The sequence below is a fragment of the Rousettus aegyptiacus genome, unplaced genomic scaffold, assembly GCF_014176215.1.
Source record: "Rousettus aegyptiacus isolate mRouAeg1 unplaced genomic scaffold, mRouAeg1.p scaffold_m13_p_1, whole genome shotgun sequence".
NCBI lineage: Eukaryota > Metazoa > Chordata > Mammalia > Chiroptera > Pteropodidae > Rousettus > Rousettus aegyptiacus.
Window position 1 is genome coordinate 26,657,462 of NW_023416284.1, and position 25,897 is coordinate 26,683,358.

The window sequence follows — 25,897 nt, forward strand, 5'->3', positions numbered from 1 at the left end:
GGCCTAGAAGCCATGGGCCACAAGAGTTCCAGCCCGTGTGACTGTGGTCTGGTCACTGCCGTTCTCTGGGCCTGACTGCTCTGTGGTAAAATGAGCACTTGAAGCACAAGTGTCCCTCCAACTCTGGCATTCTACAGCTCTCAAGAAAAACCGTGAGCCAGACAAGCAGGGCTATGTTGGTATTTTCAAATTTATTCCAACGTGCTGTTTTTTTTTTTTTATTATTTTTTTTTAAAAATATCCTCAGGCTGAACACTCAGCCAGAGCTGTAATAAAGGCAATTATTATACTTGTAAAAACTTCTCATTCACAGTACAGATGTAATTTACAACAAAGGTCACACACATCAATACTGAGCGTTATTTTTTTTTTCCTTTTTGTACGTCAGACTCTGTGCTTTAGACCTGCATGGATTTTTTATTGAGTTTTGTTTTGTTTTGTTTTTCTTTTGCACTGATATATACCATACCGACATTGCAAGATGCAAGCGTAGAAACTGGAGTTTAAATAAACTTACAGGCAAAACTACCCCAACCCAGTGTGGTTGCTGTACATATCTACAGTACGATTTTTGGAATGTATTGCCATTTAAGAACATAGAAACTCTCTACAGACAATTTCACAGACGGAATACATACACCTTTTAGAAAAAAAGGCAAATATTTATCTTACAGAGAGCGTGTTATCTTACATTTGCCTACACGTTTCTTTTCTTTTTTCCTGTTTCTCTTCTCTTTTATTTTTAACACTAGGGTTAGTAAAGTGATCGTAAGTGCCGAAGCAGTTTCGTAATGGAAAGCGGACTGGATTCACGACACAAAAGCAGAACCTGTGGAATGGGGCCTTTGGGGACTTTCTCCCCTTGGTCAGTGCTGTACCTCTTTCTCTATGGATGGCTGGCCAGGCAGGACTTTTGCTTGGAGAAGGATTTGTCTGAAGAAAGGACTAGAGAGCAGTTCAGCTCAGATATATTGCTTGAGGGTCGGTAAGAATGGAGTAGGGGCTAGAGGGATCTGGGAGCTAATTCTTTCAGACTTTTCCCGCAGAGGGAAATAGAGGGACTTCTGGGTCTGGAAGTTGGAGGGAGGCAGCAGGGGGGGGGGCGGCGGGCGGAGTGGGCAGTTCACCACTGTCAGGCTCCTGGAGGGTCTCAGTGATTGGGGCCAGAGTATAAGTGATGATTGGCTCTGAAACCTTGGCTCGTTGTTCATCCCCCACTGCCAACAGCCAAGGACCAGAGTGGGGTGTACCAAGGAATGGCTGCCCCGCACACTTCAACGGAGCGCACGATAGGTGTCCGCGCCAACCAGTCAGCACTGCTTTCTCCACCACCTCCCTTACCATGGACAATAGTGTCACAGGCAAACTGGAAATGTAGAAGTGGTTGGGAACATGGCAGGGGTCCTGGGGAGGGCATGGAGTGAGAGTCTTTTTTCCAAATTATGAATTTATGCATGTGGGCTGGGGCTCTGCTCAGGGGAGTGGAAACAGAGTCCGACAGAGGGGGTTAGAGTTGTTCTCAGTGACATATGACCTAGACTAGTGGTATTGATTCCATACCTCTGGGCACCTGGGGTTGGGGCAGCAGCCCTGAGGCCAGATTTTGTTTGTGCATGGTGTCCCTGTCATTGAGAATGGGTCTCCAGTGACTCCTGGTCTCCATCCCCTCTGCCTGTGCCTGAGTGACCTTGAGGACTCTCCTGCTGGCCATGCTATCCATGACTACACCCCCCAGGAAGGAAACCTTGGTGGGTGGGCTGTCTTAGTACAGTGGGAATGATGCCAAGTAGAGCTGAGGGTGCAGGGCCAGGTGGAGGGATGAGGCCACCCCAAGGTCACGAGCTAGTCCAGCAGAGAGCCCAGTCTGCTGCTTTGTAGGTCTGGGGCTGGAAGATTGTGCCCAGGAAGATGTCAAACCTGAGCTGAAGTGGTGCCCTTTATCCGTCTCCCAGGCCTCAGCACTCGAAGTCTCTAGTCCTTGGCCATTCCATGGGGGTATGACAGAAAGGTGAGGGTGAGGAAAGCCCTTGTTTCTGGCGTAGACTGTGACTGTGTCCCTGCTCCTTACCACTTCCTGCCAGGCCAAAACAGTGCCAATACGGTCAGGGCCTTCTCCTAGGGTACATGAGAGCCCCAAATTCTGGGTCAGATAGTCAGGAATTGCTTGCTGACCCCATCCCCAGCGGCCCCCAGGGAGGCCCCTTCTTTATTATCTCCTTTTTGTTTTAGTTCCTAGTAAGGTTAAAGGAAAATGAACAAGTTGATCTGGCTGGAGGCTAGACCAGTGACTGGTTTGTTCACCCAGCGGGGGCCAAGCAACGAGAGGGCCAGAACTGGAAGGGGTGGGATTTATGGCCGAATTTGGGGAGCTTGCAGAAGTGCCTCAACCTTCCTCACCTGATGGCCTCCTGTCCAAACAAAATAGTTCAGGGACCCTGTGTGGGTATAGGATTCCTATAGCCTGGCTGAGAACTGGGGACCAGCCAGGGAGGTCCCTGCTCCAAAAGGTGGCCTCAGCACTCAACCTGGGGAGTGGGGGGCACATGCTTTCTCTCCCTTGTAGGAACTAAAGAAAATAATTTCTGGAGGGTCAAGGGACAGTCCATCTCCCCCAGGGACAGGGTAAACATGCTAGAGTTCAAATTCTGTATTGTGATTTAGGATTTTAATTTCTGGTCATATTTTTCTTACAGAGCAAGTGTTTGCCCCCAAACAAATGCAGGGCAACTTCTTGAAGGCGGGGATGGGGATGAGGATGCAGGCACTGGCTAGTACTGATTGCTTTGGAGAAGAATTCAAATAACTTAAGACAATTAAAAATCCTCTAGTTCAAGAGAATGTGAGGAGACTGGAGGAAGTATCAAATAGCATCCTCTCTTTCTAGATATTTTTATACATATAGAATTTTTAAAAAAGAGATTTAAGCCAATAAACAGGCCTGGGCAGTTCTCACCATCATGGTTTGGGTACTTCCTGAGGGGCGCCGATATGGGTCCCTGGGAACTTCCAGTACCAAGCACCGAAAAGCCCAGCCATGGAGGAAAAAGGGCCCTTTGCATCCCAGACTGAGCTCAAAACGAAACCCAAGCTCCAGGCTCAGGAGTCGCAAGGCTACGCACCTTGAACCTTGACCCCTAGGGGCTGGGCCCCACCACACCAGCTTTGTGGGTAGTCATCCCGCAAAGGCATCCTGTGGCCGGGGTCCCAAGAGCAAGGCCTAGGTCAGGATGGGCCCACGACTTATACCACCTGGGTAGCTGGGAGCCCTGGATGGACCAAGCAGCTCCGACCTTCAACCTGCTCCTGTTATCTTGTGTTGAAATCCTAAGAAAAGTAGCATTTTCTTTTTCTTGGGAAAAAGGGAGTTGGAGTTTTCTGGGCCTACCCATGGAGGCTGAGTGGGGTCTCCCTGCCTGGATCTGTGTCCCTCCTTCTGGGGCCGCTGGCCCTTTTGCGGGCAGCGCGAGACGGCCACGGGCCGGGGTCGGGTTAAGTAGTAATAAATAGGACATAAACGTCTGTACATAGGAGAGCTTGCTTTTACATTTACTTATAATTTTTTATACTTTTAAAAGTTCCTTGTTTTTATTTTTCTCCCTCAGTGCATCCCCTTTCCCTCAGCAAATGGCCGCCTTGTGTCAGCCTTGAGTGGCTGCTGACCCCAGCAGCTGAAGGTGAGGTCCCACCTACACACTTTCTCAAAAAAGCACAAAATATTCACAGCCTCAAACTCCTCGTGGGTTTTTTTTTTTTTTATGTGTGTGTATGTTTTTTGTTTTGTTTTTGTTTTTGTTTTTTTTTTTTTCAAGCAACAAAAGGTATAGAAAAAGGCACAGGTAACTGCATACGTGGGAAGATATAACCAACGTGGGAAGATACAACCAACGGGGGCTGAGCAGAAGCTGCTTGGACAGATGGACAGATGGAAGAGGGAGCCCATGAAAGCAAGATGATTCGAGGAAGCTGGCTGGAAGCGTCTGTTGCTGAACACCGGAAGCCAGATGCTAAAGCAGTCGGAGAGAGGCTAAGTGCTCAGGGGGCCCCTGTCCATGGGCTGGTGTGGAGGTGCCCTGGGCCCCCCACTTCCTGAGGACTCAGGGGAGCCCTGACTGGTCCTGGGTTCCCCAGAGAGGTTCCTCCTCCGGGCTGGGAAGCGGGTGGATGCCTCTGCCAAGCAGTCCACGGAACTGCTGCGGTCCAGTGTCGGGGTGGCGGAGGCCGTGGGGTTGGCCGGCGTGTGTGGTGACTCCAGGCAGGGGCTCCAGGACTCTGCCCGGCGGCCCTGAGGTGGCCGGGACGAGCCCTCGGGTGGGGTGTGGGGGCTGTGCGTGGGCGTGGGCTCTGCAGACACCTCAGCCACATGGGGCTCCCAGCTGGGAGGTCTGGCCCAGCTCCTGCTCGTCCTCTCCCTCTCTTTGGGGTAGTCCTTGCCCTCCAGTTCCGAGGACAGCGTGAATTTGGAGACCTTAGCCACGGGGGACACGGAGGCTGATGAGCTCTCAGTGGGACTCCAGCGGCCTCGCTCCTGGGCCTCCCGGGCCCCTGTCAGGTCGCTGCCACCCCCAGAGAAGCCGCTGACCCAGGCCGCAGTAGGCCCTGGCAGCAGGGTGGGGTGGGCTCCGGGCCGGGCCTGCACCATCTGGATCCCACCGATGGGAATCAGGGGGCACGGGGCGCGGGCCAAGTGCTGTGAGTGCAGAGGGAGGTGGCTGAAGATGTTCTCTGTCCGGGCTGGGATGTGGCCATGGATGTCATGAGGGGCGGAGAAGGGTCGAGAGGAGACAGGATGAGCAGGGCCAGGTGAGCAGGAGGGACTTCGGGACTCGGCCTTCTGCTGGGGTCAGAAAACAACAGACGGTGAGGCCAGGTTACGCGCTGGGCACATGGACACCCCGAGGCCTAGAGGGGGCAGGACTTGCCTGAGGTCACAGAGCAAGTCCCCAGTTGAGCTGGGGCCAGAACCAAGTTCCAGCTCCCTGCCCATGGTGCTGCCCTGTGCTGGTGCCCTCTCTGGGGTAAGCCAGCCCCACCCCTACAGTGATGAGGAGCATACTCAGGCCCCACGGCCGCCATGCTTCTGGCCAGCATGCTTACTTGCAGAGGCTGTGGGGACTCTGAAGAGACGGAGCACTACTGGCCCCCATGTGCCCAGCCCTTTACCTTGGTTCTGCTGACTCCCCTGTTCCTAAAATAGTCTAGACCCAACTTTACCCTTGGACGTGATTTCCCACTTAAGGCTCTTGACCTTCACCCACCACCGGGAATTTTGATGTGACTCCAAAATTAAAAACCAACAAGAGACCCCTAGAACCTTGAATCTTTGAGCGATGGTGTCGATGCTGCTGGTGGTAAAGGGTGGTGTTGGGCGACGTGGTGAACGGAAAGGTGCTAGAAGGTAACGTTACAAGTGACGGTGTCGTCAGTGCTGAGGTCATGACAACGCTGGTGACAGCGACGGTGTCGGATGGTGATGGCAGTGGCAGGGCAGTGGCAGCCGACCAGGCTGACGGGGAGCAGTGATGGTGTGCTCGCGTGTAACGTGGCTGAGATGGTGGGGGCAATGCTGGCAGTGACGATGCTGATGGTTTGGCAGCAATGTGTTGGATGTGTCTGAGGGTGCTGCTGACAGTGGTGTCGGAGATGTGATGACTTTGGTTAAGTCTTGCCATCTGCTCAAAGAATACGTGGGGGCTGAGGATGGGGTGGGAGGAGAATGGCGCAAGTGTTCACACCTGCATTCAAAGCCAGCTCCAGAGTCCCTGTCTGTTGCTTTGGAGGCTAAATTAACTGCTTTCAGGCACCCAGCATGGTGCCTGGCACAGGGGGTGCCCAATAATCCCTTGCTAAGTTATCAGTGACCACTGAGCTGGCAGAGCTATTTAGCTCCAGGCCTGGGGTGTCAGGGAGGAGTGAACTTGTAGCCCCCCACCCACCCAGGAGGAGCGGCCCAGCCACTCCAGGACAGGAACTCACCCACGTGGAGGTGCAGGTGTCGGGGCTTCTGCCGAGAAGCTTGTGAGGTAGAGGCACAGGCCGGTAGAGAGCCTGCGGGGCCAGCCCCGAGCTTGGGCCGTAGTCACCCGCTGAGGGGCTGCCCGGCCCAGCCAAGGCCCACTTCCCGGGAAGCACTGACCGTGGCGGTGACTCAGCCTGGCTTGGAGACCGTCTCCTGGTGGGCGAGTGTCTGAGGGGGCCTGAGTCTGTGGCACCCTCGAGTTCGGGGAGCAGATGTGCTCTAGGGGGCAGTTCCCTTCTCAGGAGGCGGGGGGTGAGAGGAGACAGCTTGAGTCTTGCAGACCCACAAGGGAGAGGGCCTGTCTGGGTGCCAGGTGGGCTTGGGGCTGAGGCCTGTGGCTCTTGGGCCGGTGAATGTCGCTGGGGAGATGAGTCGCTTTTGGTTAGTGGGTGTTTGTGGGCAAGTGGTGGGCGGCTGCCTGCTTCTTTGCTCGGGGACCATGGCCTTCTCGGGGACAAGGCCTTGGAGCTCAGGGCTGAGCTTGTGTCCTTCTCCACGGGGCCCGGAGGGGCCTGTCCCAGCTGGGGGAGGCATAGGATGCTTTGGCTGGACGTGGAGCAACCGCCAGCTGCCAAGTGCTCGGCTTCTGAGACTAAGCTGCCCCGTGTGGCCTGGTTGCCAGAGGTGGCATCTGGGGGCTGAGGACCCTGAACAGGTGAAGAGTCTGCTGGCAGCGTGGTTGGTGGGCCATGCGAGGGTGCCTCCGAGGACGGTCCTGATGGCTCGTCCTGGCTCTCCTCCTCATCCTCATCCTCGTCTTCATCCAGGTCCGAGTCTGAGTCCGAGTCCTCCAGGTCTGAAAACTGGTGCTCCGCCACAGCCTCTGAACCCTCTCGCCCTTCCAAGTCCTGGAACGGGTCGTCACTGGTTCCTGTGGTGTGAACACAGGAGACCTGGGGTCACAGCCAGCCCCATGGCTCCTCTTCCTCAAGCCCCAGTGTCCTCATCTGCAAACTTGGCCTCATAACCATGGCAATGGCACAAGACCATTGAGAGGATGAGGGACAAGACAGATATGGGAACACTTGTAAATAATCACAGCGAACCAAAATCACCCTGTATCTAATGTGTCAGGGGTCAGTTCTAAGGCCTTCATGTGTATTAATTAATTTAGTCCTCAAATAATTCTGTGAGATCGGCGCTATTCTTCTCTTCATGTTACAGATGAGAAAACCAAGGTAAGAGAGATTCAGTTACCTGCCCAAGTAAGGTAAATAGTGGGCCAGGATTGAACCACAGAAAATTAAGACAGGCCTCTTTTTTTTTTTTTTTTTTTTTTTTTAATTAGGATTTCAGTGCTAGCTCTACTATGAGAAAGTTAGGTTACTTTGCCATGCCTCAGTCTTCCCCTTTGTCAAATGAGTGTGATAGTCTCACCTCATAGGGTCTGCTAGGAGTAAATGCATGCCTAACACATAGTGAGGGCTCAAATAATTATGATCACTCAATACAGTCAAGAAGAAATCAATTATTCTGAGATATGGTAGCAATGCTGCCAGTTCCATAGCACTGAGCTGCAGCTAGACTAAACACACATCTGCCACCATCACCAGGCTGCTGCTGGCTGGTAAAATGGCATCTGGCGGATGGTGGGTCCTGGCCTCTGGGGGTTTGCTTAAACTTGCTTCAGGCTGCAGAGCAGGGCCCCATCCCAGCCGCTCCTGTCCAGAGGCTAAGCCTAAGTTGCTCCCAGCAGGAGAGTGGGGGAGTAGAGCTCTGAAATACCAACTTCCTGATCTGGCTTTTGGTAGGGCAGCCCCAACCAGCTGGGGCACCTCTAACATGACACAGGTCTCATTTGGGCATCTCTGAAATGAGCAGCAATCAGGACTGTGGGGAGAGCTCCATGAATATCTGGTGCACCTGGCAGGCTCCTGAGGGTTTAGGTCCTGTTGGCCCATCTTCAGGCTCATTGCCAGACCCAGTACCTCACTTAGACATGCTAGCACCCATTCTGCTACTGACCAAGAGAACTGGACACACAAGCTGACTCAGGTCACGGGTGCAACTAGGCTTCCAAAACCCATCACCATGCCACATGCCTAGGGGCCAGAAAACACAGTGCTTCTAAATAGCTCAATATGCAGCAGTAAGACACGAAATGGACATCAGTGGGCATTTGGGAGGATGCAGGTCAAAAATTATGGAATGTAGCTGGGACTAGCAGGTGAAGGGAGGGTCGTGCAGCCAAGGGCGGGGTCTCTCTCTCTCTCACATAGCAGTTTTGCCCCAGGAATTTCCTTTCCTGCCTAAGACAGGTGGAGGCCTACTTCAACCTCAGGGGTTCACCTGGCCTCATCCCTTACTTAAATATGGGGAAATCCAGGCCCAGAGAAGGCATGAGGGGCTTCCCCAGGATCGCCTAGGGTTAGTAGCTGAGACAAGACTCCTCTCCATCTCTTCCTTGCTGTACAATGTTGGATAATTTACTTTCTCTCTGTATGTTTTCTAATCTGTAAAATGGGGGTCAGAGCAATAAAAGCCATCACATGAAGCCGTTGGAAGGATTGTGAGGGCATGACATATAGAAAGTACCCAATAAACTTTATTATTACCATTTCCTGTACCCAGGACCTCAGCTGCCAGCCAGCATTGAGACCATCTCACAGATGAGGTCATACTACTGAGGGAGAGTCAGGACCAGTGTCTCCAGATTCTCAGCAGGGAAGGCACCCCGAATCCTCCTTAAGGATGAGGCAGTTGAGGCTCAGACAAGGGCGGTAGACACCCCAGACACCCGTTGCAGAGTGATGGAAGCTAAGGGTCCTTTGCCCAGCACCGCAGGGCTCGCCAGGCCCCCACATTTAGGCTCCTGCAGGGCTCTATGGCATGCCTTTGACGGCGGGGCCCATTCCCAAAGACCCTCAGGAAGCTGCGGGCGACGACTGGGATCGCCTCCAAGGCTCACCAAGCTCCAACTGCTCAGGGGCCTGGGACCACCTAGGAGACCGAATGGAGCGGGCGAGGGCGCCCACAAGGTCCGGCCACACGATGGCGCTGATGCTCAACCTCTTTACCAACAGGGGCGGGGCTGCGGCGCGGGCCTGGCCGCCCAGAGGCAGTCGTTCCTAGGCTGCACTTCGGTCGCTACTCGGTGTCTAACGGACATGTTCCTCCTCATCGTGGGAAGTGGCAACTCCAACCTTCCAGTTTCTCAGGCCATAAACCTCGGATACGTCCTTAGCTCCTTTTTTCTCCTGCTCCGCCCCGCCTCCCCACCAGCCACGTGTCAGCCAAACCTCTTGGCTCTCCCTGCAGAATGCCTGCAGAATCCGACCACTTCTCCCCACCTCCGCTCAGCACACCCTGTCCAAGCCAACCTGTGCTCTGCCTGCCTACATCACTGCCTCCAGCTGCGCCCCCTACCGGCAGTCCTCTGCACAAGCCGAAGTCGTGGAAAGTCAGAGGACATCACTCCACCAGACAGCTAAATCCGTCCCTTGACCTTCATGGCCCCATTTCTTTCTGACCTCATCTCCCCCTACTGCGGTCCTCAGGGTCTCTGCACCTGCTGTTCCCTCTGCGGAGAGAAACCCTACCCGGCTTCACACCATGGGAACAGAGCGGGTCCTCTTTGCACTTCCCAACCCCTCACTTATGTTTTTGCTTCATACTCATTACCCTTGTCCTATTACACAATTGTGCATTGCCCGACTCCCCTCTAGAATGTAGGCTTCCTGAGGACAGGAATATATGTTATTCACTGCGGAATATCCAGCACCTACAACGGGACCTGAAACAGGGCTGGTGCTCAGAAATTACTTCTGTAATGAATACATCAATTTCATCATCCTCAGATATGGTGGGTAGAGTCATTCCTTTTGCCTCATTGGGAAATGAGGCTGGGAGAGGGGCAGGGACCAGCCCTGGTTCTCGCAGCAGACCCCTGGTGTGGTGCCAGTCACAAGCTCCTGACTCCCACTCAGAGAAGGCTCAGGCTTCTGTCCAGTCCACCAGGCATTGGGGTAGGGTGGAGCCGACATTTATGTGTGACCCTGGGCAATGCCTTGACTTGTCTGAGCTTTCCTTTCCTCAACTTAAAATTGGCAACACAAGTTTCCACCACCAGTTAGGAGGACTCAGCGAGACATCTGTAAATGGTCTGAACTACATTCTTGATAAGCATGGTAACTCCACTTCCTTGTTTTTGGGAAAACAGCCCCAAATTCATTGTGCTCTATTTGATAAAGGCGATTTATTTCACTTAAAAAAAAATATGACCTCATTCTTTTGTAAGACTGCAAATAGATCCCCAAATCCAAAAAACAAAAGCAGAACAAGACACAGTCTTCCCTCCCCTTCTTCCCACTCCCCTCTCTCTTTCATTCTGATTTTAGAGAATCCGATCAAAAGTTTTTCCAGGTGCAGGAGGAATGCCTATGACCTCCCCTTGCTGGGGGCACTGCCTGCATGTCCACCTGCCAAGGCCCCCTGGCCTCCTCCTTGAATGCTGAAGCTGGGCAGTGTCCAGCCAGATCCATTGCCTGACACTCACTTTCTCCTCTGCCCTATCTCCTCAGAAACTGGCTCTAGTAATATGCCTCTTGCTGATGAAGGACATAGGGTGGGGGTATGGTGCTGGGAGGTGACAAGGGGCTGTCAGGTCTGGTTTTGGCTCTCTTGAAAGTCTCCAACTCTAAAAAGCCCAGGGGTCAGGCCCCTGCCCAGAGTGTGTAGGTGTGAGTATGGGCGTGGAGCTTGTAAGAGTACGTACCTCACATTTTCACGGTGAGGATTTGCTGAGATAATTCACGGCACATGTTTAGAACATGCCTAATACCTAATAGTTGCTTAGTCAGTGTTGACTAGGATTACTCCAGTATTAATTCATTCAACAGACATTCACTGAGCACCCTCGGGGTGCCAGGCACCCCACCTTTGTGGCAGACCATAATGAACACATCTATGGCTGCATAGCATGTACTATTAGTGTATGGAGGGGGTTGGCAATCATTCTGTGAATTTAACCATAGTTAGGAAAACTAGAGGAGAGGGCATGGAAGAGGGAGGGGAGGAAGAGGAGGAGGGGGAGCAGGGCAGAGGAGGAAGGAAAGGAAGGGGAGGGGAGGAGGGTAGGTGGAGGAACAGGCAGAGGAAGGGAAAAGATGGGGAGGAGGGGAAAGAGGAAGAGGCAATGCCTTACCTTCCTCGGCTTCCAGCTCCTCTAGCACCCCCGTCTCTTGGCACTTTTTGCTGTGGGCCTTCGACTTCATGTGCTTAGTCAGATTCCCTGGAAAGGAATGAGGACAAGACTCAGTCTTGGCTGGAGGGCAGGCCCAGGGCACACGGAGGCAGCACCTGGCTGGCAGGCCATGGCTTCCTGGTCTGGCTGAGACCCTGCCAGCCACAGATGTCCCTCTGCCCAGGTACTCAGGCTGGGGTGTGCAGCCGCAGCCACCGTTCAAGGTGGTATACAGGAGCTGGGGTGGAGTTGTGGGGCTATGTGGGGACACAGGATAAAATGAGGAAGTGAAATGCTGGTTAAAAAAAAAAAACAAACTAAAAATTAAAAGACAATTCATATGCAATAGATTTTTCCTCCTTTGATTTAACTCTGGGCCCAGGATCTCAAGTAGGATTATTGGCTGGGATGACAGTGAGGCTTCTGTTTGGGTACTGAGGATGCTCTTCTGCCTGAGGGCACTTCCAGGGCAGCCCACAAGGAAGAACCTTAGAGTTTAGGAAGAGGAACCAGGACAAAGTTACTGCAAGAAATGGAGAGGGGGCAGAAGGTGTAGGGGAGTCTGTTGGACAGGGAGCCTTGACTTCTTGGAGAAGTAATGTCCTGGTCTCAGTGTCCTCAGGTCACTGTGCAGTGCAGACACAGGTGGGGTGTGTGCAGGGAAGGTCAGGGAAAAGCTCTGCCCACTCCATGCCTACGGAGCCTCAGGGGTGGCTGATTCTGACCCAGGTGGCCAGTCTAGCCTCACAGCTGATGAGCAGGGGCAGCAGCTCTGTGTAATCAGGGCAAAGGTAGCAACACCTTTGGTTCTCCCCCACGTGTGCTCAGCACTTCACAGGCCACAAAAGCTCCGCGGGCAGGAGTGCTTTGTGAAGGAGAGGCAGAGCACCTCCAGCCTGCCCTAGAAGGACGCAGGCCAGATGCCTCACGATGTTCCTTAGAGCTGAGTAGCCACCTCCACATTGTGATACACTCACTGTTGCTCTGTGGATTGCCCCATTCCCATACGGTCATTCACATAATAAACCATAAGCTTTCTGGGTTAGGTGCTCTGCGTCACTAATCTTACTAACTGGTAAGTCTGAATGGATGGATGGAAGAGAAAAGAATAGATACTTGAGCAAATTCATAGAGAGACAAGTGGATGGGTAGGTGAATGAACAGAGGGATAAGTGGAAATACGAAGTGAGGAAAGGACAGAAAGTAGATGGATAGATGGATAGGATACTAGATAATTAGATAAGCAGATGGATAGGTAGGGGATAGTGGTTAGATGAAAAAATAAATGAAAGGAGAGATGAAAATGGGTCAATAAACAGAGAGGAGGATGGAAAACTGAGTAGGAGGATAGGGATGTGAATGAATGGGAACATGGCTGGTTGGCTGAGTGAATGAATGCATACACATATGCATCCATGGGAGGCCAAACAGGCCAGAGGATAAAAAATGGGGAGGTGGATATATAAGGATGGATTGGTGGGAGGACAAACGTGAGAAGAGGAGGAACAGATAGGATGAGAGAATAAATGGGAAAATATAAGGATGGGAAGACAAACTATTAGATGAGAAGATGGAGAAACAGAAATGGATAAACGAGAGAATAGATGATGGATGGATAGGTGAATAGGAAGAGGGAGCCCACAGATAAACCAAAAGGTGCTTCTTAATCACCCTGAGAATTTTTAGGAAGCTTTGAGGTTTTGCTGAGAGGGTAACTGAAACCTTAAGCTGAGATCCCCTGAGGTGCGCAGGTCAAGGGCAGCAGGGATGGAAGAGTTGTTTCTTTCTTTTTTACTCCCCTTAGTCCTAGTCCATGACTATCTCTTCCCTATCTCTGATTTTTTCTCCTATAACTGGACAGAAACCTGGATTTTATACTTCTAGCCAAAGGGGGAGCAGAATCATAACTTCCAGAGTCATCCTAGAGCCAAAGAGTCCCCAGTGGTCCCTACTCAATATCATGGGCCTCCAAACCTCATTGTCGTCGGCAGGCAAAGTCCAAGTAGAACACCAAAGGGCAGTAAAGTCGGCTGGGGTCTTCTATGCGCCAGGGATACCAACTGTCTCCTGACGTTCTGGGACCAGCCCATCCTCCCTTGAATTCCCCATAATACAGAGGACTATGAACACTGCTCATTCCGGTTATGACGTTATTCGTTATACATGTTCTGCTTGGAAGGTTTGGGTCTCTTTCCAACCAAGTTAGATGCTGAGCACGCAATGGGTGCATAATAACCACATATGGGAAATGCTCTTCTCATCACAGAAGCAAAGTCTTGGAAGGAACCTCATAGACCATGTAATACAGCCCCCACCAGGCCCAGGGTTTTCCTGCTTCCGCTCTAATTCTGGGGGTTAGTGCTGTTGACACCATTAGATAGGTAACTGACAGTCTCAGCAGCTGGGATGCCATGGGAGGGCTCCCGTTGACCAACAGTGAACCAACTAGCCAAGGCCACACTGCTAGTTAGGGCAGAGCCCTGTCTAGAACCAGGTCTCAGGACTCCAGGGGCCATGCTTGCTCTATGTGGCTGAATGAAACCAGCATGGTCTAGGAGCTTGATTGCCTTGGGTTTGAGTTTGGGCTCTGCCACTTGTAGCAATGTGCTCTTGGCTAAGTTTCTTAATCTTTGAACCCCAGTTTCTGCAACTCTCAAGTAATACCCACCTCTCAGGGTCGCTGGTCAGTTGATGAGCTAGCGCATGTAGGGTGGCAGCAGAGTGTGCCTGGCAGGGTGCAGATGCCCACCACATGGGACCTCCTTCCTTCCCATAACATGTAACCCCCCTCCTATGACAATCACTCTATTGAGTACCCAGGACTCTGCCACACGCCATGCTGGATGTGCAGGGGAGAGATGCTGAGATGATACTGGTGATGCAAATGGCTTTGCCCTTCAGTCTGGGCTCAAGGCTCCCAGGAGAAGGACCAGACAGCTCCCAGAGGCCTGCTTCTCCCTTACACCCGCCCTTGGAGTTTGCAGGCAGGTGTCTTTGCCTGGACAGGCAATGTGGGTTGCAGGAGTGGACTTTGGGCGAGCAGCCCTGAGTGTTATCTGGCACCCTCCCTGACTGCCCCTCCCAGGCCTGTCGCCTCCTCCGTGAATTGAGGAAGGTGTACCAAATAGCTACAGGTGTCTTTTTCAGGCTGGACATCATTTCTCTCTCAAGGGGCAGAGTCTCAGTTTGACACGCAGAGCCCTCAGCTTCTCATAGCTGTCCCAGACATCCCCACCCCTCCAAAAAAAAAGGCTGAAGGTCCTGGAATGCAGTAGGAAAAGCAAGTAGATGGAAAACGATGGTCATCTGGAAGAGAGGCAGAACCTCTACTAAAAGCATCAGCCAATGACCCTGTCTGCCTGGTTCGGCTTTGACCAACTGTCCTCCCTGTGCCCAGTGGTCTCATAGACATGCGGCCTTCCCACAACTGTCCTTTTTGTTCCCAAAAGCAATTGGTGCAGACCACCCCCTTGGCCTCTGGGAACCATTTGAGGAGAGGAAATGGAACCCCCAAACCTCCACGAGGATTTCTCATTGGGCCTTTCCCAGGCTTACCCACTGAGACATCCCTCAGTTAGTGCCCAGGGGCCCAAGCTGCTGCCACAACGTCTAACACAGAGACGGAGACACAGACAGGCAGACAGAGACGGACAAGAAGGGTTCTCCAGGCCTGGAGGACCCCGAGAACCACCAGGTACAGCCTCGGCTCTCTCACAGTCTGGCTGGGCCAAAGCCCAAGGTGGGGGGAAGTGGGAGATGAAGGCAGCCAGAAGGGGGCTGCGAGCTGTTAGAGGGGGCACCTGTGGTTTGTGGGTGATGGCTGAAAGGCCCACCACTCCAGGAGGACACATGGCCCGAGGAGGAAGTGTGTCCTGGCCCTCCCCTCACTCCCAAGCATGCAAGAGGGAGCTTTCTCTGCTTAACCAGCCCCACTCCCAACCAGCTCCTCTCCACAGTCACAGAGTTTGAGATTCCACCATTTCTGATTTGCTCCCTGCTTTGGTTCTGGAAGCTGTTGTCTTCTGGAGGCCTCTATGAGCATTTGAGGACAGCTCAGCCCATTCCCTGATCACTAGTTAGAGCAAGGCCTCCTGGGCCAGACCTGTAGGGTGACGTGGGACACAGTCTGCACCCCCAGGGCTTCACACCTCAGGGTGTGCAGAGGGTCTGCGGCCCCTCTGCCCAGGTTACGTGCACTGGACCCTTCAGGGCTCTGTCCAGGCTCAGAGGGACCCAAGAAAGGACTGTAGACAGGCTTGGCATAGATCCCAGTGCAAGACATCGCCCTGGAATGCTCCTGGCAGGGGTCCGGGCCTGTCTCAAACATGGCCGAAAAAGACCCATTCTTCTATCTCAGAAGAGGCAGAGGGGATTGAATAGGGGCCCCTTGGGTAGAGTCCTCTGGCCGGGAATTCAGCCAGATCAGTTTTTCGGGTCTCACATGGCAGGGTGCTGGCACCCGAAGTGGTGGGCAGCTCAGCACGGACCCTGGGCCGGGTGGGCACCTCACGCTGAGAACGGAACAGTGTGGTTCCCTGACACACCCTGGGAGCAGAGGCAGCAGTCATGACCCACCCCGGAGGCCACCTGATTGGCCACCTGATTTTGCCACGCCATTCGGAGGAGAGGAGCGCTCACAGACGACAGTGCGGTGCCCATGAGGCAGGGTCCCGAGTTCTGGTTACAGTTCTACCTTTAACAGTCACTTTTTTTTGGGGGGGACCCACCTTCTTCACCTTCAAGAGGGGCTTGGATGAGAGGTTTTGCCATTCAGAGTCGAAGACTGTTATTTAAATTGTCAGTCACTGATCGATTCCCGTCCTTCTCCTCCATAAAGTCCCACTGGCTGCCTAAAGCCAGAGGAAGTAGGATTGTAGGGGATGTGTGGGGGACAGAGCCCGTGTCCAGGGCTGAGGCATGCTAGGTGAGCTGCCCTGGACATGGCAGGGCTCTAGGGTTCGATGCTCCGGGCAGGGGGCAGGGTTCCAGGTCTACCTGCCCTCTCCAGGCACCCCCTGGAACATTGTTTATGAGACTCCAAGAGAGAAGAGGGTGAGGGCACATAAGGGGGAGGGTAGGTGCCTCCATTCAAACCAAAACCTTGGCAGGAAAGTTGGAGCTCCACTTGAGGATGATGGCGAGAGGACAGAGGGGGGTGGGGGTCAGTTAAGGGGGTTACGGGGACCAGAGATAGGTACCTGATCAGAGAGGAGGTCATAGCCAGGGGAAGTGACAAGCGGCTCCCCTGACTGGTACAGAGAATGGAAGGGCTGGCAAGAGGAGGAGGAAGCGAAGAAGGCTGAGAGGCTGCATGGGCCCTCAAAGCTGCTGCCAATCTCTCTCTCAGAGCGGCTTTATCAACAGAAAGGTCGACAACTGGCAGAGGGAAATCTGCTCTTGAATTCTGTCCACTGAAAGACCACATGACTCCAGTGGGGGGCGACAGGGAGGCCCCCAACTTACTTAAAGGAGAAAGCAGGACCCTGGTGCCCAAACCCTGACCCAAGAATCTGCAAAGCACAAGAGGCTGAAGCCACCAGGGAGGATGTCGAGAACCCCAGCCCTTCTCTGAGTCACCTCTCTGCTCAACTACTGGGAAGCAATGAGCGAGTTGCAATGTCTCCTCTGCCTATCCTGCAGGAACAGCCGACAACATGAGCGGAGGCGCCGATCGGTCTGAGCCTCATGGGCTCAGCCCCACTCGTCCACACCTGGGTCCTGGGTGGCTGCAGCAGGCCAGGCCACCACCGTGTCCCATCACAGCTCTCTGGGATTTCTACCCTCAATAGCCGGTCCTTCTTCCTCTCACAGGTGACTGCCAGAGCCTGAGCTGACCCTGCTGTGGAGTACGACCAGAGGCCGGAATGACAGGGCTGCCAGTCTGGGTCGGGGACAGCCGGGCCCTGTGCCGAGAGCTGCAGAGACGCCTGGGCAGAGCAGGCTCATGGTCTGAGGTGGTGAGGTGGGGTGGAGGCAGGGGCGAACTCTGGCATGAGAAGTGACTATGCGAGTGTGTTAAGTGGCTCGGAGTGGAATGGATTTCCAAATGCAAGAGTGGCAGTGACGAGTGTGGATGCTGGAGCTCATCAGATTGGTGGATAAAGGGCTAAGGAGACATGCAAAACGAAGGGGTGATGAGATCAAATCAAAACCAGGAACTGTGCAAGAATGTTGCCAGGTGGTAAGGGGAAGTGTGCAGGTGCAGGGGCCGTGTGGGATCCAAGAGGATGGCTGGGGCGGCATTGGGGTGCCACTGCCCAGTCTGGAGCCAGCTGCTCTGCCGCTGGGGAACCCCAGAAGTGGGGATGCCCCAGGCCCCAGGCAGAGAGGTCTGGGCCCCTGAGCTCTGTGCTAGAGCTCCCAGAGGGGAGCTCCCTGCAGTGGGCGGAGGCAGCGCCCCAGCTGACTGTCTCTTACCTTTGGTTTTAAAAGCAAAGTGACAGTGCTTGCACACATAGGGCCGGACGTCAGTGTGGGTGCGGATGTGTTTCTTCAGCATGCTGGGCTTCTTGCAGCGAATTCCACACTCCTCACAAACATATTTCCCTCGGCCGCGGCCTCGCACATATACATACTCTTCGTTTGATTTGTACCTATGAGCAACAGGCGTCATGATAAAGGGGAAAAAATAGGAGGAGAAGAGGCAGGTCCCCACCTGAGAAGATGCACACACTTCCTAGCTGCATCTAGTCCATTACGGATGCGGAACCTAAGGAAACCACGGTGGGTGGGTGGGGAGGCGAGTTGCCCTGGGGATCCACCACGGACCCCTGCACCCGCCCTGCCCCTCAGACAGTGGGGGCTGCTCCATCCTTTCCCCACACCAAGGCAGCAGACCCTGGTGCTTCCTGCTGGGGAGGTGAAGCCACAGGTTCGCCTCCTCCACTCCAGAGCCAGCTTGGCACCAGCTCCTGCCCACAAAGAACAGCACTCAGGGCCACCAGAGTAACAAAGATTGTAAACAAAAAGGTAACAGCCATGACTCTAGCAGCTACTATTTATCGAGCGCTCAGCCTGTGCTGGGCACTTTACCTGAATTAAATCATAACAGTGAGGAAGAGCCTAGAAGAGCCCGAGGCTCCCACAGCCAGAAAGGGACAGAACTGGGATCTGAACCTGCCTACCCCAAAGCCTGTGCACCTCCCACAAAGGGCAACAAGTGCTAAACAGCCTTCTAGAAAGCCAATGCGAGGGGAGGTGCGAGGGACAGCCATCATTTCTCTGTCCTCTGTGGAAATCAGGAGCCCTGCATTCTCTTACCCACCCTGTCTCCTGCTGAGCTGGAAGCTCTTGGGACCCAGATTCCAGTCACCTTGCTTCTCATATGGCCTCCAGGGATCACTTGAGATCAGAGCAAAATGTGCTCACAGCTTTCAGGAGTCTCCTGGGGTGGTCGGGCCATCTGTTGGGCCTCAGGACCACCAAAGCTCTTGGACCTGAATCAGAATGCTGCTATGTCCGCATGGAAGGAAACCCATCAGGCTCACTCAGTATCATCCTCACCTAAACAATGCTACAGATATGCAAATCTGATAGGGCAGGGAAGGCTGTGATGGTGGTGGGGTCCGGGGAGGGCATCTTGGCACAATCCCAGAAGAGCCCTCTGACTCACCAGGCTTGGGGGTCTGACGGCATGGCTGCCTTGAGAGAGGTGTGGCCTCTCTGCCTGTGACACCCAGCAAGAGGCCCGCTGGGGCTCCCCACTTCATCCCTCGCCACAAGCTCCTGACCAGGGGGGTATGGAGCTCAGACTCTGGGAGCAGGTGCAGAGGGGCAGGAAAGTGTCTGGGAGACAGTGAGGAAGTGACAGCAGCTGGGACCCCATCCTGCTCTGCAGGAGCCATCGGCTTACTGCTGAGAGAACACCGCAGGGTGGGCTCGAAAGAGGGGACCCTAAGGGCGGGGCCGGCAGGCAGCAGCAGAGTGATCACCATCACGTACACACTCATACGCACACTCACACTCACACAGTGGCACACACACACTGCAGACACGCACTCATACACACACACACACACACACACACTGATACACACTCACGCTCACACACTGACATGTACTCACACACCCAAACTCACCCAAACCTTTCACTCACACAGTGACACACACACACACACACCCCACACTCACACACATACACATGCACGCATGAACTGCTGCCCATGAGTACAGGTGGATCCTGTTTTTTTGTCCCCTCAGCTTTGGCAACTGATGCCTCTAAAGTTGTCCAAACTTCCCTTTCTTTTCCTTACAGGTCCTGACTGGGCAGCTTCAGGTTGCGGGGCCAGCTTTCCCCTTGATTTTAGGCAAAGCACCATCTCGTGTCGAGGGGAGGAACTGAAGGCTGTGGGGGACTGTGGGGAGAAATGATTCCTTTTGCTCCTATGAAGAGCACCCTATGAGCACACACGGGATGCCTGCCTCCCAGTGACAGTGGTTCACCCTCACGCGGCAGGACTCCTGGACCCAAACCAGCTATCCACACCTGGATTTTAATTCCTGTGCCCTTCTGTGTCCTGGGACCCAGTCTGAGATGAGGTGCCCTTTTCCTAGCTGCAGAAGAAAGAGGTGAGAATGGCGTGATCTCCTCTTCACACTGGAGGCTCCACCGGTACCTGGACACCTCCACTGGGTCCTGCTTGGCGGGTCCACGACATCCCTTCCCCTCCACCTTCCAGCCATGATGGCGTCCTTCAGCATTCCTCTTCCCTTCACCCTGCTGCCGTGGTGAGCACCGCGAGGTCCCTCCCACACTGGCCCACAGAAACTTCGTCTTCTACCACGCTTGGGCTTCGCTCTATACTCAAGCCAACGCAGAAGCAGGCACTAGAGTCCATCTACTGTAGCTGCTCTGAGACTCCTTATTTTTTCCTCCATGGCAAGCTTATATCACACAGTCTTCCCAGATGGAGACACACACGCACTCAGAGAAAGGACTCTGTTTGAGCCTTCAGGGCGGTGCCTTGGCTTGGTGGGGGCGGGGGATGGCCTATACACCATGTAAAGTGTGCTCAACCTGCTGGGGAGCACAAGGGAAGTGCCTGCGTTGGGAGGGGCCGGGGAGGATGATGAGAAGTGGAGGCAGCAAGGGAGGACCCCTGGCAAGGATTCCAGGAGCGAAGGCAGGGGTTTTCAAAGTCCTGGAGTGTTTGGTGGGTGAGAGCAGATGAGGTCAGACAGGCAGGAGAGGCTAGATCACCATTGGCCTTGATTGCCCCGCTAAGTCTAAACTTGATCAAAGGTTTCTTAGAGATAAAAAGTCTCAAAGAGAAGTTACTTCCCTGGCACCATGCGGAATGGTCTGGAGGAGGAGGAGAGACTGTGTCTGGGCACGAGGCACCTGTTCTAGGACAGGGATTTGAGACGCTTCCTGGGCATAGACACCATAGGCTTTGGCAGTTATCTGGATAGGCTGGGGTGATGATGAAGTAGAAACAAAGATCCCAAGTTTTCAACTTGGGTAACTCAGCAGAACCATCATGGTCTTGGAGAAAAGTGAGGCAGGACCCCGCTTTTTAACTGCCGAGTGTGAGATGCCCATGAGAAAGACTTAACATGTCCGGTACACAGCTGCCGGACTCAGGACATGCAGGTTTGTGAGGAGGAAGATGACCACTCAAAAGAAAGTATGAAAATAAGAAGAGGACAGTGAGAGAGACTGGGAGGAACCTAAAAGTAAGAGTGGGCAGAAAGACAGTACCAAAAACCCAAGCAGAGGTCTCTTGATGTGGAACCAGGAGGAGGTGTGGTGTACACAAGGCAGAGGCCAGCAGAGCTAATGGCATGGAGATCTGAGGAGGATGGCCACACAGGGGTTCCAAGACTTGAAGAGAGCAGCCCTGTTTGGACCACCTGGAGCCTGTGACTTCTCTGCTCCTCGAAGGCTGCTTCTGGGGTTAGTACTGCTTTGTGTTTCCCAAGGTGCCCAGTCTGGAGACAGGCACAGAGCACTGTCCAGTGAGGGCTGGACTCTCCTCCCACCTGACACCAACCCCCCATCGGCGTAAGATCAGCCCCTCCTGCCTGAGCAGAGGCCTCACTCCATAATGCCCCACCCCTTCCCCAGCAGCGGCCTCCCTCTTCCGGCGCATTCTACCACCGTGAACACAAACTCAGTTCTCTCCCATCACCAACCAACCAACCAACCAACCAACCCACCCACTCACCCACTCACCCGACCCGACCCAAAGTCTCCCTGGACCCTAAATCACTCCATCTACTCCTCCCTCTGCTTCCCAACTCAGCCTAAGTCTGGGAGGAGCTGTCCCCGCCCTCCCTGCCCTTACCCCTGAGCCACTACAGCCCCGCTCTCCTGGGCCGAGGTCTCAGGTTGCTCAATGCAAAGGAAAGCTGTCTTATCCTGCCTGCCTCCTCGCCTGCGTCCTCGCCTGCCTTCTGGAGGCACCTGCTTGGTGCTGCGATCCCCCTTCTCTCCGGACTGGGTCTCGTTAGTAAGCGCCTTCTTTGTCTGTCCTTTCCCGTGCTGCTGCTCCCCAGGCTCCAACCTACATCCTTCTCCCCTTATGGTTTCCCTCAGGTGAGCTCCCCGTGCATAAGGCCTGACTTTTCACCTGGAGGTTGATGGCTTCCTGTCTCTCTCTCCAGCTCTGACCTCTCTGCTGTACATCCAACTTCCCCCCTCAGTATCTCCCCTGGTGCCCTTCAGACATATGCCCAGAACCATGTTTCCACATCCTACCACCTGTACCACTTCCTCCTGGACCCCTGTCTCAATAAACAGCACAGCTCACCCTCATCCCCAACCCTGGGTTGGCTAGACCAGCATCTTTGGTACCTCCATTTCCTTCACTCCTCATATTCAATCCATCACCACAACCCGTCGATGCTACACGAACATAGGCTCCAAGGAGGCCCAGCTCCCTGCCCCTACTAGCCATGCCGTTCACACACGGGCCTTCTCTCCTGCACGCTGCATCCTTTCTTCATAGAACAGCCTGAGGGAGATTTCCCAAAATACCAGGCAGAGGGGCTGCACTCACTGTCCTCCCACGGCTCTCGGAATAAAGCCCTGCTCCTGCACGCAGAGCGCAGAGTGAGCGGGAGACCCAGGGCGCCGCCTGGCCCAGCTCTTTCTCCAACTCAGTTTCTCACCAATTCTCACCAGTACCCCACCTCCTGCTGCACTTCCCCACCAGCCATGCGACCGTCATCCATCACCGGTCAGTCAGAGTCCCTTTCCTCTGGCCTTCTGCCTGACCCAGCACCACCCTCTTCCACTTGACCATCTCCTGTGCTTCAGAGCTTTGCCGAAAGGCTCCTTCCTTCCGAGCCCTCTCCCCTACCTCCCCCAACTCCTCCTTCACAGCGCTTGTCAGGCTGTGTGCACTGCAATGACTTTTCATAAGCATAGTTCCCATTATTCCCATGAGGGAGAGACCACATCTACCTCATTTGCTGGTGTATCCCCAGGACCTAGCACAGGGCAGGATAATACCCTGCAAGTACTCAATACTTATTGGTTGCACAGAAGCAAGCCAAGCCAAGCCAAGGCCTCCTTTCTCCAGGTCTGCCATAATCAGACTCTTATCCTTGATGTTCCCACTCTATGATTCCACTTGGCACAAGTTCAACCTGATGCTGTGGGCGACCTAAGGACTCAGCGCATAGCCACTTCCTCTTAACACTTCCCAGTCTCTGGATAGGAACTACCCAGCTCACAGGGTAGAGGTCAGCATGGGACTGGGTTGGAGATCTGGCTCCTGCTTGAACTTGCTGGATGACCTGGGCAAGTGACTTCCCCTCACTGGAAATAGTTAATCATCATTGCTCTTCGATATGCCAAGTGTCATCACATGCCTGACATCATTCAGTCCTCCCATCGACCCTTTACTATTGTCCTCGTTTTCCAGAAAAGGGAACCAAGGCCCAAAGAGTTCAAGTAATGTGGCCAAGATCGCCCAGTCAGCCATCTTTCCACCCTGTGCCTGCACAGACTTGCTGCAGAAATACTTTTAGATGATACCGACCAAGGTTTCCTCAGCCCCTTCCTTCTCCATAATTCTCAGGGGCCTGCAACACCTCAGACAAACAAGAGCAGCATCATTCTCCACCCAGCTCTTCTTGAAAGGTTGCCAGCTCTGGGTGGGCCTCACAGGTGTTGACAACTGCAGAAAAATGCCCTGCAAAGAACCAGGGCAGGAAACCAGAAAACCTGGTGGGCCCCTTAGGGTGCAGTCCTGCCTCCCACATCTGCCCTTTACTCAGGGGAGAAGTGACGGACCCTCTGCCTGTTTCCCAGTCTGCAAGACTGCTCACCACAGAGAGGCTTCGGTGTAGCTGACTCATGGCTCCCGGGACAGGAAGCCATTTATCTGAGTGCCACCACCTGCCTGTCTTCTGCTGCTCTGACAAGCCAGGGGTGTCAGCCAGTCTAGAAAACAACGTTTGCTTTTGTTTTTAAAGAAAAAGAGTTGTTTCTATGGATACTGTAATGTCTTAGTTAGAGGGACTTTTAGACCAGATAGCTTAGCTCCCTGAGGTCTAGGGCTGTGGCAGCCCAAGGCCACGCAGCAAGGGGGCTCTGCAGAACAGGCCTGGAGCTTGGGTCTCCTGACCATGGCTGGCTGGGGCCCCAGGAGTTCCAGACACCTGCCTGGAAGCAGCCTTTTGTTCCGCTGCCTTGGGTCAGGAGACCAGCGAGGCTGCCAGGACCTTCTGGATGTGTTTTCATTCTTATGCTATAGCTCCACTTCTCATGGACTCAAAGAAAAAGAAAAAGAATCTCAGACAATCTCTTGATCAGGAGGAGTTATTTCCTCCTGACCCAGTAGAGAAGGAAACAGAAACAGAGAGGTTGAGTCTCTTGCCCGAAGTTCCAAGGCACCTGGAAAGTGGCAAAGCCAGAACTGGAACCCGGATCAGACCCCAGTGGTCTTATGCTTAGTATGACACGGCCTCCCGCCTTCAGCAGCCTCTCCAGTCCTGCGACTGGTGATGTTGAGCTGGCTGTGAACATGCAGCACATGACCCCTTGGGCTGTGGCTCTAGACATTTTGGAGGCACTTCTGAAACCTGAAGCTTCTACCAAGCACGTGGAACTCAGTGCACAGCTCCCAAAGGAGGTGGCGCATCCCTCTGCTCCAGATTCCAGAAGAGGGGATGTGGTGGCAATTAAATAGCAAGGTAATGAGTGTTCTTGGGCTCTGCATATGGCAACGACTCAATTTTGAAGCTGCTCTGTTAGGTAGTGAGCTCCCTGTCACTAGCATTGTCCACCAAGAGACCAGGTGAACAGACTAGGAGACCCTGGAGCAGGAGAGAATGAATGGTTATTGCATGCCCGTGACATGTCCAGCACGTGGACAGAAGGGGCTTGAGGTGGATTGGCTTGTTTACTACTATAACAATGTTGTAAAGCGGATATCCTTTTCCATTACATATCCTATGTGTATTCTGATAAATATAAATAGATATGTTTATTTCTGTCCAAATGGAGGATCAAGGCACTAGATGGGGGTGGGCCGGCAACATAACTGAGCAAAGCAGGGGCTGGGGGAGTGATGGAGACTGCAGTGAGCTGGCAGGAAGGGCACCTCTCTCTCTGAAGGTATTACCATACCCTTGTATAGCTCTTACCGGGTGCCAAGCCCTATTTTAAAGGCTTTACATGCATCACCTCATTTCCACAGCACACCAGCCCTTTGAGACAGGGGCTCTAAGCATCCGCATTTACACATGAGAGAAAGAAGTTACAGAGAAGTCAAGTAAACTGCTCAAGGTCACAAAGCCACTAAGTTAAAAGAGCCAGAATTTGAACCCAGGTTACCCATAACAAAGTTCAAGTGTTTAAATGGCATGCAATTCCGACTAAGACTTGACATTGCCTGTTTTTTTTTTTTTTAAAAAAAAAAACATTATTTAGGTCAAATAAAATAGAAGGAGAGGCAGATCATAAAGTAATTTCCCCAAGGTCATGCAGCTGGTAGGGGCGTGTCTGACCTTCAAGCCCATTACTTTTCTCTCCACAAAGATGCATTTTTCTCTTAAATAAGGGGACGAATTCAATGGTCTCCAAGTTATCTTTCTAAATCTGAGATTCTACGAGGCTATTCTGCATGTATATTATTGACTTTTTCATATATTATTAATATTTTATCATAAAACTCTCGCCTATCTTCCAAATTTGGATATTTTAAAGGTTCATCAAATTTCTGATTTTATTATGATCTTGCTGCTAAATATGCCTCCCCCTGGGGCACGTACCTCAGATGTAATCATGCAAAGCAAGAGGAAGATGTGATTAAAAAGTCACGCACTGTCACTTTGAGGCCCACTTTCGCAGGCAGCCAGTGTCCTGTGAAGCGAGGCTCAGGGTTGGTTCCCAGACGTCACTATGCCCTGGGAAGTTCAGCCACAGAGAGCCTGCCAGCTTGTCCTGGTGGAGCTCAAAACGAAAGGGATATCTTTGGGAAGAGGAGCAAGTGCCAGGGAGCACAGCTGACTGAGCTGTGTATCTGCTAAAAATATTCAGTTGTCAAGAGGTAGAAAACACACCTCTTGGTGAAAAGTGAACTAGGCAGGCTGAGCTGTGGGTCACAGGAGATGTTCACACTTGGGTCTGGACACAGCCCCGATTCTCCTTTTGTCAGGGTCCTGCAGGAATTACATCACACCGCAACATCCGGGGTCTGGGGCATTTAACGCGCAGCCCAGGGAGAGGCCTGCTGTGCCGGGGATTC

The 25,897-nt window shown here is 53.2% G+C and overlaps 1 protein-coding gene across 11 annotated transcripts in view; it reads right to left on the reverse strand.

The window, feature by feature from the left end:
* Positions 1-221: 221 nt before the first annotated feature.
* HIVEP3 (HIVEP zinc finger 3) overlaps positions 222-25,897 on the reverse strand; it is a 432,406-nt gene continuing 406,730 nt past the window's right edge. For 9 of the 11 annotated variants that reach the window (XM_036232703.1, XM_036232685.1, XM_016140000.2 and 6 more), the window contains 4 exons: positions 17,616-17,791; positions 11,160-11,246; positions 5,974-6,887; positions 222-4,834 (listed from right to left, as the gene is read on the reverse strand). In XM_036232703.1, the coding sequence (XP_036088596.1) occupies positions 4,025-4,834; positions 5,974-6,887; positions 11,160-11,246; positions 17,616-17,791 (1,987 nt within the window). In that variant the 3' untranslated portion in view covers positions 222-4,024. Of the gene's footprint in view, positions 4,835-4,860; positions 5,670-5,973; positions 6,888-11,159; positions 11,247-17,615; positions 17,792-25,897 lie in introns of those variants that run through there. The other 2 variants (XM_016140001.2, XM_016140002.2) reach the window with 2 other exon arrangements.